At 64.4% G+C, this 16,930-nt stretch overlaps 1 protein-coding gene across 5 annotated transcripts in view; it reads left to right on the top strand.

Moving 5' to 3' along the window:
* The window catches only part of PRDM16 (PR/SET domain 16), a 315,844-nt gene that overhangs the window by 275,570 nt on the left and 23,344 nt on the right, over positions 1-16,930 (top strand). For 2 of the 5 annotated variants that reach the window (XM_047869967.1, XM_047869962.1), the window contains exons 6-10: positions 2,773-2,986; positions 4,886-5,033; positions 5,497-5,650; positions 12,353-13,769; positions 16,542-16,629. In XM_047869967.1, coding sequence (XP_047725923.1) covers positions 2,773-2,986; positions 4,886-5,033; positions 5,497-5,650; positions 12,353-13,769; positions 16,542-16,629 — 2,021 coding nt within the window. The remainder of the gene's footprint in view (positions 1-2,772; positions 2,987-4,885; positions 5,034-5,496; positions 5,651-12,352; positions 13,770-16,541; positions 16,630-16,930) is intronic. The other 3 variants (XM_047869965.1, XM_047869963.1, XM_047869964.1) reach the window with 3 other exon arrangements.

The raw sequence follows: 16,930 nt of genomic DNA, 5'->3' as shown, positions 1-16,930 counted from the left end.
GAGGAAAGCCACATGTGTTCAGTCGAGGCGGGCCTGCAGGAGACGACAGGGCGAGCCCAGCTCTCGCGGCCCGTTCGGTGCTCTCCCCGGGCCGCACACGGCGGGACTCCGCCACCCTGCCTCCAGGGCCCCGCCCGGTGCTGAGGCTCCAGTTACACGGCTCTGCCCCCTCCTCCCCGGGCGCCCTGGGCCGGCCATTCCGTCTGTCCCGGCCTCCGTTTCCCAGTTATAAATCGGGGGTAAGAATATTCTCCCCCTGGCAGTGCGTGGATTGGCACGAGCCTTAGATCCGCGAACACCGGGAAATTCCTATGGCAGCGCCTGCTGCGTGGGGGCTCCCAGACCTCCAGGGTCCCCATCGCCGTCCACGGCCCTTCCCGCGGACGCTCCGGTTCTCCCGCATAGGCGATGCTTTAGAGACGCGCGGGGATGATGGCGCGGTGATGTGCACCCTCCCAGCGCCCCTCCCCCTCCCCGGACTCCACCCTGGCACCCAGGGGTGCCCGCCCAGTGCCCGCATGGGTTTTGTGCCAGGGCCTTCTCTGACTTGGTGCTCCGGGCGGCCCCGGGCCCCGCCGTCCCTATCCTCCCGCCCCTTGGTCTGCCCCTCGCAGGAACAGGGGCCTGCCCTGGTCTTTGTGTTTGCAGATGCACTGAAGGGTCACTGGGGCGGCCGCCCTCCCTGCCTCCTCCAGTCCCCGGTCTGCGGTTGGTGTGGACCGGCTGGCCTTGCCTCCTCCTGGTCCGTTTCGCAGCTCGCCATGCGTCTGCGGCCCTTCGGGGAGGTGTTTGGGGCAGAGACTTCACGGCCTCAGAGGCCCACACGGCGGCCCCGCCAGGCTCTCGCCCGGAGCAGGGCTGGGTGCTGTAACTCGACTCCCTGACCCAGACAAGCGAGAGCTGCTTGTCCCCATCTGTGTTGAATTCCTCCAAACGAACACTTTCTCAACAGCCCCCTCTGGTCGGTGGGCAGGCCGGCAGGCCCGGACGTTGCGTCAGACCAGCACTGGAGCCCGCCCGGCCTGTCCGCAGGGCCCCTCTCGGCAGCCCCCCCCCGCCCCCGTCACCCAGATGTCTGCCTCCACGCAAAGATGTGGACAGAAGTCACATTTGTGCACCTGAGGGGGTCGTCCAAGGCCCCGGAGCATCTCGGATCCAGCTCCCATGGAGCCTGCCCCTTGGGTGTCGGGGAGTGGGGGCCTCCAGGTGCCACCGGTGGGGATGTCAGGTGTGACCACACACCGGGAGCGGTGCCTCCAACGTTAGTCTCAAGGAAGCTTCTGGTCGGGAATAGGTGGCCCGCCCTCTCTCCTGACCCCCTGTCCGGGCTGCAGAGCACCCCCTCCCTGTCCTTAGCACTCTGAGATGTTTCCGGTGGTCTCTCTGACATGGGAGGGGGCGTGCCTGTGCCCCCACCTCCCTGCATCCTTGACTTCCACGCCCCTCGGGGGCAGGCCATTTGGGACAGCTTATTAAGGCTGAGCTCTGCACAAGCTTGTACACACACACACACACACACACACACACACACACACAGAAGCCCAGGCACACATGTCCACACTCCAACACACGGTCACAGGCACACACAGAGGCTCACTCTTGCACACATATACCTGTTTACCCACACACGTTCACACAAACACACACGAAGCCACGCACAGAAATACAGCCACATAGCACACGCACAACTGCACACAACCAAACATTCACACACGTGTGCACTCACATGTACATATGTGCACATGCACTCTTAACATGCACAATACATGCCAACCGTGTGCACAAATGTGTGCACAGAAACAGACATTTGCACATGCAGAGCAAGCGTGCACGTTAACACCCACACACACGTGCACAGGTGCCCTAACGCCCGGGCGCACTCGTGTGTGAACATGTGCCAGCACACACATTTCCACGCGTGTAGCCGCACACGGAAGCACATGCGCGCTCTGGCACACGCACACGAGTACGCACGCACACCAACACAAACAAGTGTGGATGCACAAATATCTCTACACGTTCACACAGAGGTGCACAGACAAGGATGCAGATGTGTTCAGATACACACGTTCGTGCCCACGCACACTCACAGCCGCACACCCGTGCACAAGCACACGAGCATGCACACATCCGCTCAGCGCACACGCAGGCACGCTTTCCGACTTGCGTCCCAGCTTTCAGCGCAAGCGTTCCGTCCCGTCCTCGGGCAGGGAGGGGACACGGTGCTGGGGAGAAGCCACTCGCAAGCAGTGGCCCGGGTGGGGGCTCGGGGATGGGCCCAGAGGACGTCTCCGCCGGGAAATTTACGGCTTTGAGCGGGTTGTTTGGCTTGGCACGGTGGTCAGGATGCCGCCTCGTAAACTTAATAATAGCTGCCCCCCTTTTAATTTGTTTGACCTTGACGACAGTAATTTACGATATGCATTAGAGCTCTGTCTTCTTTTTTCCCCTGATTCATAAACAAACCACTTGGCCAGCTTCCTTCTCTGCTCCCAAGCGCGGGGCCTTCTGGAGCCCGGCGTGGCCTCCTGCCACGCGGGGTGGGGCCCGGTGTTTCTCGGCACTTCTGATGGTGCGGACGCAGGGTCCCCTCGGTCCCCAGGTCCCCGGGGCGGCCGCACCCGGCCCGGCATGAGGGCGGAAAGGAAGCAGGTGCGGGAGCGGCCGGTGTGGGAGGCGGGGCCCGCCGCCCCCACCCCCAACACCCCCCTCGGGCCCGGAGCCTGGGCCCCGTCTCGCGCTCCCCGCGGACCTCCCACCCTCTGTCCCTAGCAGGGGAGCCCACGTTCCGCTGCGACGCCTGTGACGAGCTCTTCCAGTCCAAGCTGGACCTGCGGCACCACAAGAAGTACGCGTGCGGCTCCGTGGGGGCCACGCTCTACGAGGGCCTGGGCGAGGAGCTCAAGCCGGAGGGGCTCGGCGGTGGGGGCGGCGAGCAGGCCCACGAGTGTAAGGACTGCGAACGGATGTTCCCCAACAAGTACAGGTGCGGCTGCCCCCATCCCCCCAGGCCTCTTCCCCTCCCCCCCCGCACCCCCCTTGTCCTCCCCGCTCCGCACCCCCTCACTGCCCCCCAGGCCCCCCAAGCTGGTCAGCAGAGCCAGCTGACCCTGGGACCACAGCCGGGACCTTGGCCCTCAGCCCTGTCCACACCGACGGGCCGAGAGAGCCTTAGGGACGGGGGGAGACCAGCGTCCCCTCCAGTGTGGCTCACCTCGGGGGCAGGTACCCCTCCCTGCCCACTCATCTGTCACTACACACAGCGTGGCCCATGAGCTGGTGGCTGCAGGCCACGGGTGCTCCCGGCTCTGACCCCTGGCCGGTGCCTCCCACCCCCGGAAGATCCGCGTGGTCAGTAGAGATATTTCTGGCCCTGCCGTTCGGCAGTCAGGGCTGAGCCTTGGAGATAGACCACGGGGAAGGCGAGAAATGCAGGCCAGACCCCGAGACGTGCAGGGCTCAAGCCCCAAGGCCACTCCCGTAGCAAGGCCCAAGACCAGGAAGGCAGGATGGCAACACCCTGCTGTCCCGGGGTCCGTGCGGTGCCCCGGACCCTCTGCACACACAGACCACTCCTCACACGGTGGGCGGGAGCTGGCGGCTCAAGGCCGCCCGGGGTTCCCTCATCCCCCACCCCGGGCACCGGCCTCTGCTCCAGGGATGGAACCCACCTGTCCTGGGAGGTTTCGCAGGCGTGGGCACGGTACACCAGGCCCGCCATGTGACCGCCGGACGTGCTCAGCCTAGAGCAGGCACGAGCTGGCCCTCCCCCTGGGAAGTGGGGGCCCTGAGGACCCCTGGGAGCCCCCCGGGAAAGATGAGCCTCTGGGCTTTGTGGGGACAGCATCAGGGGCATGCGGTCCCAGCGCTCCTGCGAGAAGCATGACGACTCGTCCGAGGTAGGCCCCTCCTCCGACCTTTGAGAATCTCCCCAGGACAGCCCTGCACGGTCAGAGCAAAGCCCCGTCGGGTCACTGACTGGCTGTGCTATTGCTGGGAACCGAACGCCAATCCCACCGTGGGCTTCCCGGGGATGGGAAACCCTCCACCCTGAACAGATGACTAAGAAAATGAGCGTTTGGGCAAATCCCAACTGAGACCCTGGGCGGTAAGCGCTGCCCAAGAGGGTCCGTGTTTTCTTTACATAAACACATAAATCACAATTAACAACAGGGAAAAAGATACAATCTGCCAGCACTCGAGAACCAAGCGTTTCTGATGTAAATGGATGGCTGGGCCCCGTAATTAACGGGCCGTGATGTATTACTGCTCTGCTCACGGAGATTAACGGTCACACCTGGGACAGGAGGCGAGCCAGGACGTTCCCCCCCCCCCCCCCGAGAGGAGGGGTGAGGAGTGGCTCCTGCGTCCAGGCACAGTTGCCCCTTCCCGGCGGCTGTGTCCTCCCCACCTTCGGGGACCCACCCGCTCACCCCCGTCCCGCCCCCTCGGTGTGTGCCAGGCGGGTAGGCCGGGCGTGGCCTTGGGTCTCCCGGGCCTCGCCCCCACTCCGGGGCTCTCGGCGGTGCTGGCGGCTTCTGCGCCCCTTGTCTGAGGTCAGCCTCAAGGTTAAGGTTACCCCGAGGGGCAGCGAGGAGCTGTGAGCCGGGGTCCTGCCCTGCCGCCGGCCGCCTGGAGGAGACGTTTGCATGAGGGCCTGAGCTCTGTCCGGGCAGCGCTTCCTCCCCGTGGGATGTGGGAGGGCCGTCTCCGCCCTCCGTCCTGCTGGCCCGTCCAGAGAGGGGGCGGACAGACGCGCTGCCCGCCGGGACTCACTCCCGTCTCTGGGCGGGGGGCAGTAGGGATGGGAGGGGCCGCGGCCGGGCGGGGCGGCGGGCAGTCCCCCCCCCCCCCCCGGTGACCCGAGCCCCCTGTCCGTGTGCAGCCTGGAGCAGCACATGGTCGTGCACACGGAGGAGCGGGAGTACAAGTGTGACCAGTGTCCCAAGGCCTTCAACTGGAAGTCCAACCTCATTCGCCACCAGATGTCCCACGACAGTGGCAAGCGCTTCGAATGTGAAAACTGTGTGAAGGTAACGTGCCCACCGCCCCCGCCCGTGCCCCCCACACGCGTGCGGACGGAGGGTGCAAATAAGACACCGGAAGCCCTCTGGGGCTCTCGGTTTACCGGGGACGGAGAAAGGGCAGCGGGAGGGGGCGCAGGGAGACCCGACCCCGCGCTCTCCAGGGCGGGCTCCTGCCCCCCACCCGCCAGCGCATCGTCAGAGTGCTTCGGGTCGGCCACGCTTTCCGAGCGCGTGCCCGGAGCGTCCCCCCCCGGCCACCGGTCCCCCAGGCATTACCACTGAGGGGACAGTCTGGCGGACACGGGCAGCTCACCCCGGGCCGTCCAGCGGGTCACTGCGACGGCAGAGACCCCTCCCGGCCAGGCTCGGCTCAGGGGGCAGAGCAGTGGTGAGACCTGCCCCCCGCCCCCCGACCCGGCGGCCAGAACTGGGCCCACAGGGGAGCGAGCAAAGGTGTCTGTCCCCCCAGGTGTTCACAGACCCCAGCAACCTCCAGCGGCACATCCGCTCCCAGCACGTGGGCGCCCGGGCCCACGCCTGCCCTGACTGCGGGAAGACGTTCGCCACGTCCTCGGGCCTCAAGCAGCACAAGCACATCCACAGCACCGTCAAACCTTTCATATGTAAGTGGTCCCCCAGCCCGGCCGCCCCGCTCTCCCTACTCTCCTCCGCACTCACACCCCGGCCGGAGCTCTGAGAGGCGTGAAAATGCCGGTGACGCTCACCGAGTTCTGCTCATCCCCACAGCGGCCTTTAGGGAGCCCGGCCTGGGTCCCCAGCACTGTCGGGACGGCAGGTGGCGGCCGTAAGTGCCCCTGTCCTCACGGAGCTTACGCGCCGTGGAGGAGATAGAGGCTAGACCAGATGAACGATGAGGGCACGTGCGTCCGGCCTATCAGCCCAGACGGGGCGCAGGCTTAGGAGGCTCTCCGAGTGTCCAGGGTGGCCCAGGCGGGCGCTGGTCCCGTGAGTGCAGGGGGGCCAGGACGGCTTGTCAAACGAGAGGCTTTCTGGTGGACGGCTGGCGGACGGGCGGGCGTGAGGGGGCCCCTGCGGGGGACGGAGGCGCTTGGGACGGGAACTGGGAGCACAGAGGCCTTGAGGCTGGCGTGTGTGGGGGAGTAAGTGAGGGGGCCTAAGAGGAGAGGGGCCACGGGTCCCAAGGGCCAGGTCGTGGGGACTTTGTGAGCCAGCGTAGGGTCACCTCCCTTATTCTCAAGGAGTTCGGAAGCCACGGAAGATTCCTCTCCACCTGGCAGCGTGCTGAGTTATTCACACGAGATTGTGCTCAGCCATCACGTCAAGTGATTTGCACTGTCGCCAATCACACAAATTGCACTCAGCAACCATCCACACGGACTGTGCAGTCATCACCCACATCAACTGTGCATTCATCACCCACACGAACTGTGCAGTCATCACCCACACGAACTGTGCAGTCAGTCATCACCCACATCGACTGTGCAGTCATCACCCACACGGACTGTGCAGTCATCACCCACACGGACTGTGCAGTCATCACCCACATCGACTGTGCAGTCATCACCCACATGGACTGTGCAATCATCACCCACACGGACTGTGCAGTCGTCACCCACACAGACTGTGCAGTTGTCACCCACACGGACTGTGCAGCCATCACCCACATCAACTGTGCAGTAATCACCCACATGGACTGTGCAGTCATCACCCACATGGACTGTGCAGTCATCACCCACATCGACTGTGCAGTCATCACCCACATCGACTGTGCAGTCATCACCCACATCGACTCTGCAGTCATCACCCACACGGACTGTGCAGTCGTCACCCACATCAACTGTGCAGTCGTCACCCACATCAACTGTGCATTCATCACCCACACGAACTGTGCAGTCATCACCCACACGAACTGTGCAGTCAGTCATCACCCACATCGACTGTGCAGTCATCACCCACACGGACTGTGCAGTCATCACCCACACGGACTGTGCAGTCATCACCCACATCGACTGTGCAGTCATCACCCACATGGACTGTGCAATCATCACCCACACGGACTGTGCAGTCATCACCCACATCGACTGTGCAGTCATCACCCACACGGACTGTGCAGAATCCTCACCCATATAAACTGTGCAGTCATCACCCACATCGACTCTGCAGTCATCACCCACACGGACTGTGCAGAATCCTCACCCATACAAACTGTGCAGTCAGTCATCACCCACATCGACTGTGCAGTCATCACCCACATCGACTCTGCAGTCATCACCCACATGGACTGTGCAGTCATCACCCACACGGACTGTGCAGTCGTCACCCACACGAAATGTGCAGTCATCACCCACATGGACTGTGCAGTCATCACCCACACGGACTGTGCAGTCATCACCCACATCGACTCTGCAGTCATCACCCACACGGATTGTGCAGTCATCACCCACACGGACTGTGCAGCCATCACCCACATCAACTGTGCAGTAATCACCCATACAGACTGTGCAGTCGTCACCCACACAAACTGTGCAGTCAGTCATCACCCACATGGACTGTGCAGTCATCACCCACATGGACTGTGCAGTCATCACCCACATGGACTGTGCAGTCATCACCCACACGAAATGTACAGTCATCACCCACATCAACTCTGCAGTCATCACCCACATGGACTGTGCAGAATCCTCACCCATACAAACTGTGCAGTCAGTCATCACCCACATCGACTGTGCAGTCATCACCCACATCGACTCTGCAGTCATCACCCACACGGACTGTGCAGTCATCACCCACATCGACTCTGCAGTCATCACCCATACAGACTGTGCAGTCATCACCCACACAGACTGTGCAGTCATCACCCACATCGACTCTGCAGTCATCACCCACACGGACTGTGCAGTCATCACCCACATCGACTGTGCAGTCATCACCCACACGGACTGTGCAGAATCCTCACCCATATAAACTGTGCAGTCATCACCCACATCGACTCTGCAGTCATCACCCACACGGACTGTGCAGAATCCTCACCCATACAAACTGTGCAGTCATCACCCACATCGACTCTGCAGTCATCACCCACACGGACTGTGCAGAATCCTCACCCATACAAACTGTGCAGTCAGTCATCACCCACATCGACTGTGCAGTCATCACCCACATCGACTCTGCAGTCATCACCCACACGGACTGTGCAGTCATCACCCACATCAACTGTGCAGTCGTCACCCACACGAAATGTGTAGTCATCACCCACATGGACTGTGCAGTCATCACCCACACAGACTGTGCAGTCATCACCCACATGAACTGTGCAGCCATCATCCACATCGACTGTGCAGCCATCACCCACATCGACTGCACAGTAATCACCCACACAGACTGTGCAGTCATCACCCACACAGACTGTGCAGTCGTCACCCACACAAACTGTGCAGTCAGTCATCACCCACATCGACTGTGCAGTCATCACCCACACGAACTGTACAGCCATCACCCACACTGACCGTGCAGTCATCAGCCACATGGACTGTGCAGAGTCATCACCCACACCAACTGTGCAGTCATCACCCACATCGACTGTGCAGTCGTCACCCACACGGACTGTGCAGTCGTCGCCCACACGAACTGTGCAGTCAGTCATCACCCACATCGACTGTGCAGTCATCACCCACACGGACTGTGCAGAGTCCTCACCCACACGAAATGTACAGTCATCACCCACATCAACTCTGCAGTCATCACCCACACGGACTGTGCAGAGTCATCACCCACACGGACTGTGCAGTCGTCACCCACGTGACCTGTGCAGAGTTATCACCAGAATTGCCTGGACTCATCATCCACATGGGATTGCATGGGGTCAGCATTTCACACACACGATCTCATAGCACCCTTCGGGGCCACACTGTCTCCTAGTGGCAGAGAAGGAAACTGAGGCTTGCAGACATTAGGGGAGCAGGTGCTCAGGGCCACGCTGCAGAGCCTGGATTCTAGCCCAGGCCTGGCCCTTGACCCTGGGCTGGGGGGTGGAGCCTCTCAGACCCCACAACACCGGTGTGAGGAAGAGGAACTCTGGGAGCTTGAGGACTGGGAGCTGGGGGACGTCTCAGCGATGCTGTTCTGGTGTGGGACACCCAGGGCTGACCGGCCGGTCAGGCCTTTGTCAGGTGGCTGGGGCTGTGCCCTCCTCCTGCTGCTGTCCCCAGCCCAAGCTTCCAGCTGCCCTGCTAGAGATGACCCAGACACCAGCCTTCCTCGGCCGCTCAGCCCCCCAGTCACCTGCAGGTCCTGGATGGAGACCTGTGCGCCCTGGGGTGCACCAGTGGTTCCCCCTGGGAGGGGTCAGGAAGAGGCGAGCGGGTATGAGTGGGAGCCAGGGGCTGGGACTTGGTGACTGCAGGTATGTGTCCTGCATTCTGTGGATGAGGGTCCCAGGGAGTCCCACCGTGGGGCATCGAATAGCAGCTCGGAGTTTCTAAATGAGCTTAAGAGCAGGAAGTCGTGCAGAGGTTCAAAAGCTACCGCCTTTCCGGGCACGTGGAGAACTCGGCGAAGTCTCCCTGGAACGTATTTAGTGACAGAAGCTCCAGGGACCATAGGTCTCTGCCACCGTTCGCACCGCCTGCACAGACTCCCTGTGTGGGTGGGCAGGGCGTGGGGCAGCCTGGCCGGGCCCCCGGGGCCGCAGCTCCTGCGACCGGCTTGCCTGCACACACACGTGCCTCAGATAGGGTGGCACACGCTTGGGAAATGGCACGTAAGTGTGGCTTTGCCCGTCCTCCAAACCCCGGCGGAGCCTCCTTCGGCCCGTGGTAAAGGCCGTGTTGGGCTTGGAAAGGCGAACCCGCAAACGAGCGAGGAGGGGCGCAGACAGCGCGCGCCGGTCAGGAAGGACGGGCTGCTTGGAGGGGCGCGGGCTCACGGCAGCGCGGTCACGGGCGTGCCCAGACGGCGTCCACCTGCCGGGCACCCCCTGCGTGGATGCACACGGCAACTGTGGGATCTGCCCAGACGCCCCCAAGCCCTTTCCCCGCTGACCACGCAGGCCGAGGCGGCGTGGCCTCCCAGGGTGCCTCCTGCCCCGCGGAGCGGAGCGTGTGCTGGCTGTTTGGGAGGGCGGTGTCGGGCACGCAGGCGGTCAGCCTCCCGTGGGCACTTTCCGGAAAGGGCCCCTCCCTAGAGTGAGTGTCGCGTGGGAGCGCATTCGCGCACACACCCTGCGAACAAAAGACACGCGGTGGCCAGGGCCACTCTGCACCCCGGCAGGGCCGGGGGGCCCCTCTCACGTCCACCGCGGGCCGCACCGGCTCTGAGCCAGCTGCCAGCGTGCGGGTCCAGCCGCCCCGTGAGGATCTCGGGCCCCCAGGAGGGTCCTCGGTAGCCCCAGCGTCCCTGCCACACCCTCCACCCTGAGAGCAGAGCAGTGGGAGCCGAGGGGCCCGGACTCCCCACGACCGGGCGCGGGGCCGGCCCTGAGGCCCTGCCAGGAGCTGCCCCAGTGGGTGGGGGAGGGGGTGCGCGAGGCCGGTTCCCAATCTGGGGTTCGTAGCAGCCAGTGACGAGGCATCGGCGAGCCGGGCCGGGGCACAGTGACACGTCACTCGTTCAGCCAGCAAGGGCAGCCCGAGCTGAGGAATGGCCTTGCTCCCCCGAGGCCGGGTGGGCGACCCGAGTGTATTTATAGACTGTCTCCTCTGTATCAGCCGCCTCCCAAAAAGGGCAGATTTGATCCAACGAGGCCGCGCTCTTCCCCCCTCAGCCTAGAACACGTCCCGCCACGCCGAAGGCCAGGAAGGCAGGGCCTTTAATATAAATAGATACTGCGATGAAAGTGCTCGATAATCCGGGGCCAGAGCCCCCGCGGCAGGAGCAGGACACCAGGCGGCCGAGGATTTGTGTGAACAAGAGACAGGCTGGAATCACTGTTTCCACTGGGGCTGCGTTCAGGGGGCAAATCGTCCTGCAGAGAGAGACACGTGTGCACATGCACTCCTCCCTTTCTGGCTAGAAAAACAAGGAAAGAAAGGAAGCAAAGCTGGTGATTCCGTGACAACACTCGACTCACAAGCCATCGGGGAAATGGGGAGACGGGGTCGCCTGGGCCCGGGGGTCCTGGTGTTCGGCTCTGGCCAGCAGCGCCCCCTCCGGCCGAGAGCAGAGGCCGGTGTCCCCCAGCCTGAGCCTGGTGCTTCTTCACCCCAACCTCTCGCTCTCTCGAACTCGGAACCAGCCTGTCTCCACGCGGCCCGGCTTGGGCTTCCCTCCCGTGCCCACCTTCTAGCCATCCCCCGACGGTCACTACACACAACCAGGGGACGTGCTCCCACGCCCAGACCCCCTAAGAATCCCCCGAGTGGGCTGGTCCCCCCGAGGCCCCTCTCCCCGGACGGAGAGCAAGAGACTTAATCTGGCAAGTGGGGTTTCCTCTTAGTGGCGGGGACAGTGTCACTGAGGTGGACAGTGTGGGAAGTCCACTGAGGTGGACTGCAGGTGGGAACCCTGGGGCCCGGGGGGGACTGAAACAGGTGCCTGGGTGGCTGCACACCGGGGTTTACCCCCCGGCAGGGATTCCAGGAGACCTTGGCCCCCACATCACAAACACTCACGTGCACAAACAGCACATGTACCCCACTTTCTCACGGGAAGGTTGAGGCAGGCGCCTGAGACCTGACCGAGTGGGAAGGTGCAGGCAGGTCTCACCAGTGTGTGCCGGTCACCACAGGTCAGCCCCCAGGGTAGGGTGCCCACACACGCTTACATACGTGTGCACACATGCAGGCACATACATACATGCACACGCACACGCTCGTGCACACACAGATACATGCACTTGTGCAAACACACGTGTGTGCACACTCATGGACGCTCGTGCACATGTGCCCACAGATACACTCACTCAAGCAAGCACGCACGCAGACACGCGCGTGCACACTCATTGACACACATGCCCACAGATACACACTTGTGCAAACACGCAGACACACGTGTGTGCACACTCATGGATGCTCATGCACACAGGCCCACAGATACATGCACTCATGCAAACACGCACGTGCACACTCATGGACGTTCGTGCACACGTGCCCACAGATACACGCACTAGTGCAAACACGCACGCAGACACGTGTGTGTGCACACTCATGGATGCTCGTGCACACGGGCCCACAGATACACGCACTCGTGCGAACACACACGCAGACACACGCGCGTGCACACGCACGCACACACGTGTGCTCGCGCACACAAGCAGTCTGCTCCCGGTCGCGGGGCCCCGCCCCCTCCGCCGCAGGGTTTCCCCGTAATTTCATATCGTTTGTCTTTGCTTTGTGCTGATGTTTTAGGTGAGGTCTGCCACAAATCCTACACGCAGTTCTCCAACCTGTGCCGCCACAAGCGGATGCACGCCGACTGCCGCACGCAGATCAAGTGCAAGGACTGCGGGCAGATGTTCAGCACTACCTCCTCCCTCAACAAGCACCGGCGGTTCTGCGAGGGCAAGAACCATTACCCGCCGGGCGGCATCTTCGCCCCGGGCCTGCCCCTCACCCCCAGCCCCATGATGGACAAGGCGAAGCCGCCCCCCAACCTCAACCACGCCGGCCTGGGCTTCAACGAGTACTTCCCGTCCCGGCCGCACCCGGGCGGCCTGCCCTTCTCCGCGGCGGCCCCCCCGTTCCCCGCGCTGGCCCCGGGCTTCCCGGGCATCTTCCCCCCGTCCCTGTACCCCCGGCCGCCCCTGCTACCTCCCACGCCGCTGCTCAAGAGCCCCCTGAACCACACCCAGGACGCCAAGCTCCCCAGCCCCCTGGGGAACCCGGCCCTGCCCCTCGTCTCCGCCGTGGGCAACAGCAGCCAGGGCGCCACGGCCGCCGCGGGGCCCGAGGACAAGTTCGAGCGCCGCCTGGAGGACTCATACGCCGAGAAGCTCAAGACGCGGGGCAGCGACCTGTCCGACGGCAGCGACTTCGAGGACGTCAACACCACGACCGGGACGGACCTGGACACGACCACGGGCACGGGCTCAGACCTGGACAGCGACGTGGACAGCGACCGGGACAAGGCCAAGGACAAGAGCAAGGCGGCCGAGGGCAAGCCCGAGTGCGGGGGCGGCGCGGCGCCCCCGGGCGCCCCGAACAGCGTGGGCGAGGTGCCGGTCTTCTACTCCCAGCACGCCTTTTTCCCGCCGCCCGACGAGCAGCTGCTGGCCGCCTCGGGCGCCGCGGGCGACTCCATCAAGGCCATCGCCTCCATCGCGGAGAAGTACTTTGGCCCCGGCTTCGTGGGCATGCAGGAGAAGAAGCTGGGCTCGCTGCCCTACCACTCTGTGTTCCCCTTCCAGTTTCTGCCCAACTTCCCCCCGGCCCTCTGCCCCTTCGCGGACCGCTCCCTCGCCCACAACTTGCTGGTCAAGGCCGAGCCGAGGTCGCCCCGGGACGCCCTCAAGGTGGGCGGCCCCAGCGCCGAGTCCCCCTTCGACCTCACCACCAAACCAAAAGAGGCAAAGCCCGTGCTGGCCGCGCCCAAGGCGCCCCCGGCGCCAGCGTCCGGGGAGGAGCAGCCACTGGACCTGAGCATCGGTAGCCGCGTCCGAGCCAGCCAGAACGGAGGGGGGCGGGAGCCCCGCAAGAACCACGTCTACGGGGAGCGCAAGCTGGGGGCCGGGGAGGGGCTGCCCAAGGCGTGCCCGGCACAGCTGCCCCAGCAGCCCTCCCTGCACTACGCCAAGCCATCGCCCTTTTTCATGGACCCCATCTACAGGTATTAACATCCCTGCCTTCACCTGCTCTCCCAGAGGGGCCGCCACCGCCCGGCTGGGCGTCTGGGCGTCTGGGCGGGGCCTCCCGGATGCTCGGGGCTCCCTCTCGCGGACAGCCGCTGGGATCCCCGGCCTCCCCTCGGACCCCACCCGGCCCCGCTGTGTCTCCAGCCGCCTTCTCTGGACCAGCTGTGCCTCCTGCAAAACCCAGACCCTTGCTCTTTCCTCCGCTCCCAGTCCCGGTCCCGAGGCCGCCCTCGTGGCCCCTACCCCGCCCCGGAGCCACAGCTGGGGTTCCTGGTGGCCCAGGAGAAAGCAGAGAAGGAGCCGCTGGTCTCTGGGAGTGGGGGGGGGGAGGGGGGAGGGGGAGGAGGAGGGGGAAGGAGCAGCTTTGGAGGGTCCGCAAAATACCAGCATCCACCTCTCTGATAACCCTCCCAGTGAGGGCTTTCATCCCCTCAATTGGGGAACCCCCTCCCCAATTTCTGGGCAGGCTCCGATCAGGTGGGCTTGTTAGGTGGGAGGGGTCCCGCCGCCACCACACGGTGTCCTGCGGGTGCTGGGCAGGCCGAGCCTCGAGGAGAGGGCGGCCTGGGAGGGGGGCCGGGGGGTCCAGGAAGCAGGCGCCAGGCACAGCTGTGGGGCTCAGGCTGCTGAGGCCGATACCGCCGGTGCCCGTGTGTGACAAGCCCGTGCACACACACACATGTGCGTGTACACCTGGTGTTCAGGGAGCACCAGAGCATGTGGCCGCCTTGAAGGCACAGACGCCTGAGTTCCCCAAGGGGCCACTGCGGCCTGGAGACGGTGTGCGAGTGAGGAGCCCACATCTGCTGAAGGTGCGCATGGGAGAGAATGACGTCAGAGCACGAGCCCGGGCTGGCCCGGCCTCCCACCCTCTGCACTCAGCACCCATGGCCCCGGCCGCCTGTGTGTGCGGCCAAGGACTGACGTCGTCACGACAGGAAACGTGGAAAATGCCCCTTTAAGTGTTTGGTGCGGAACACCCCATCCACAGACGGTTTGAGAAAGTTGACCAGATGCTTGCAGAGGAGGGGGTGACTCTCCACCTGCCAAATGCGTCTCCTTAGCTTTCCGGGCCAAACGTGCCCGGCGAAAGGCCTAGAGGGTGCCTGACAGTTCGGTGAGGCTCTCCAGACTGTAGGCACGGCCCTGAGTGCCCCTGGGATGTGCAGAGGACGGCAGGGTGATTGCAGGCTGAGAGACGGGACCTCCCCGTCGGGCCACAGGGCTGGAATCGGCGGGCTGTCAGTTAACTTCTTCCCACCCTGCCCCTGGCCTCCCCGCCCTCTCTTCAGGCCCCCGCTGCGCCCCTCTGCCCCCTCTCACCTGGTTTAGGGCCACGGGCCTTTTACCGGAAGCTGGGTGAGGCCAAGAAGGGGAAGTCCAATCGGGGCTCCTCTGAGACCCAGCATACCCCTGGCTCTGGCTGTCAGTCCTGGGGTCCATCAGCCGAGGGAGGGGCTGCCTGGGCCCCAGGTTCGGGCACAGACACCAGCGAAATGCCCTAGGGCAGGCTGGCTCCACATCCCTCCCTGCCACGACCAAGCCCATCAGGACAAACGTGCGGTGTTTGGAGGTCCCTCCCCAAGCCAAGGTGTGGGCGGCTGCGACTGCCCACAAACAGGCCGGGCCCTGGGGCTGGGGGCCAGGGCCCCCCTCCTCTCCTGGGTGACTCCAGCAAAACCCTGCACCGTCCCCCACGGGCCGGCCCCCGGGTCCTGTTCACCCTGAACACGTGACCCACAATCCTCCATCCCCCGGGCTGGGCGCACGTGACAGTGCGGTCAGCCGGGCTCAGCTGGCCTTGAATGCTCAGGAACCGGCCTGACACGACTGCCCAGCCTCCTCCCTGGGGTCCCCTGGCTTCAGGGACGATCCACCAACCCCACAGCATCTCGCTCGACGGCCGAGTCCGACACCGCCCAGCTCTGAATAGGGCCTCGGGTAGGCCCCACAGAGCGAGACGCCCTCCAGGCCAGCTTCCCACACGACCAACACCGCCTCTCCGGGGGGAGGCCCTCCACGCCCCCTCCCGCGCCCTCTCCCTCCTGGGCCAGGCCGGCGGGCCTGCGCGGTTCCCGGTGGCCCCTGGGACAGTCCCAGGGTGGCCATGCTGTCTCCCTGCGGCTCGCCCCTCTCCTTGTGCCCTCTGTACATCCTGCTCTGGTCGGCGTCCAGCCGGCTCCCGGCTGTGCAGCAGAGCAAGGCCCTGGTGTGGACAAAACAGGAGTGGCTGGTGTAGGGTTTGCTCAGAACAGCCGTGTCTGTGTGCAGAGAAGTGTCAGGTCTCCCCAGATGGCACTCTGTGAGTCTCTACCCAGCCACCCCCCCCCCCCCCCCCGCCCCGAGGGGACTGAGGCTCCGGCTACTTCCTCTGCTTGTCCTATGATGGGTTGTCACCAGCATCTGGGGAATATTCTAGAATTGTCCTCTCCGGCAGCCATTGTGAGCTTTTCGGTAGACCCCACGTGGCAGCCATGGGAGGCCCTGAGGACCCCCCGGGACAGCCGCTGGGTGGTTGGTGGACGCTGGGGGGGGGTTGGTGGACCTGCAGGGGTGCGGAACCGGGCGTGGGGAGCAGCGGGGGAGGTACAGCAAGCGTTCGGGCAGGTGGGCAGGTGGGCTCCTTCACGACACCCCCCACTGTCAGGTGCACAGAGTAGTCGCGGGGGGGCACGGATGGGCACCCTCCCTGTGCACCCCCGGAGGCTCGGTGGGGTACGTAACCCTCTGTGTTGCCTGCCGTCCAGCAGGGTAGAGAAGCGGAAGGTGACAGACCCCGTGGGAGTCCTGAAGGAGAAGTACCTGCGGCCGTCCCCTCTGCTCTTCCACCCCCAGGTAAGACCCAGGGCTGCCGGGCCTCGGGACCCCCCATCCTGGGGCCAGGTGGGCAGGCAGGGCTCGGGACCCCCCATCCTGGGGCCAGGCAAGAGGGCAGGGCTCGGGACCCCCCATCCTGGGGCCCGGTGGGCAGGCAGGCCTCGGGACCCCCCATCCTGGGGCCAGGCAAGAGGGCAGGGCTCAGGACCCCCCATCCTGAGGCCCGGTGGGCAGGCAGGCCTCGGGACCCCCCATCCTGGGGCCAGGCAAGAGGGCAGGGCTCAGGACCCCCCATCCTGGGGCCAGGTGGGCAGGCAGG

The sequence above is a fragment of the Prionailurus viverrinus genome, chromosome C1 (genome assembly GCF_022837055.1).
Source record: "Prionailurus viverrinus isolate Anna chromosome C1, UM_Priviv_1.0, whole genome shotgun sequence".
Classification (NCBI taxonomy): Eukaryota; Metazoa; Chordata; class Mammalia; order Carnivora; family Felidae; genus Prionailurus; species Prionailurus viverrinus.
Note: the sequence above shows the minus strand (reverse complement) of the source record. Positions and strands in the feature narration are given on the sequence as shown.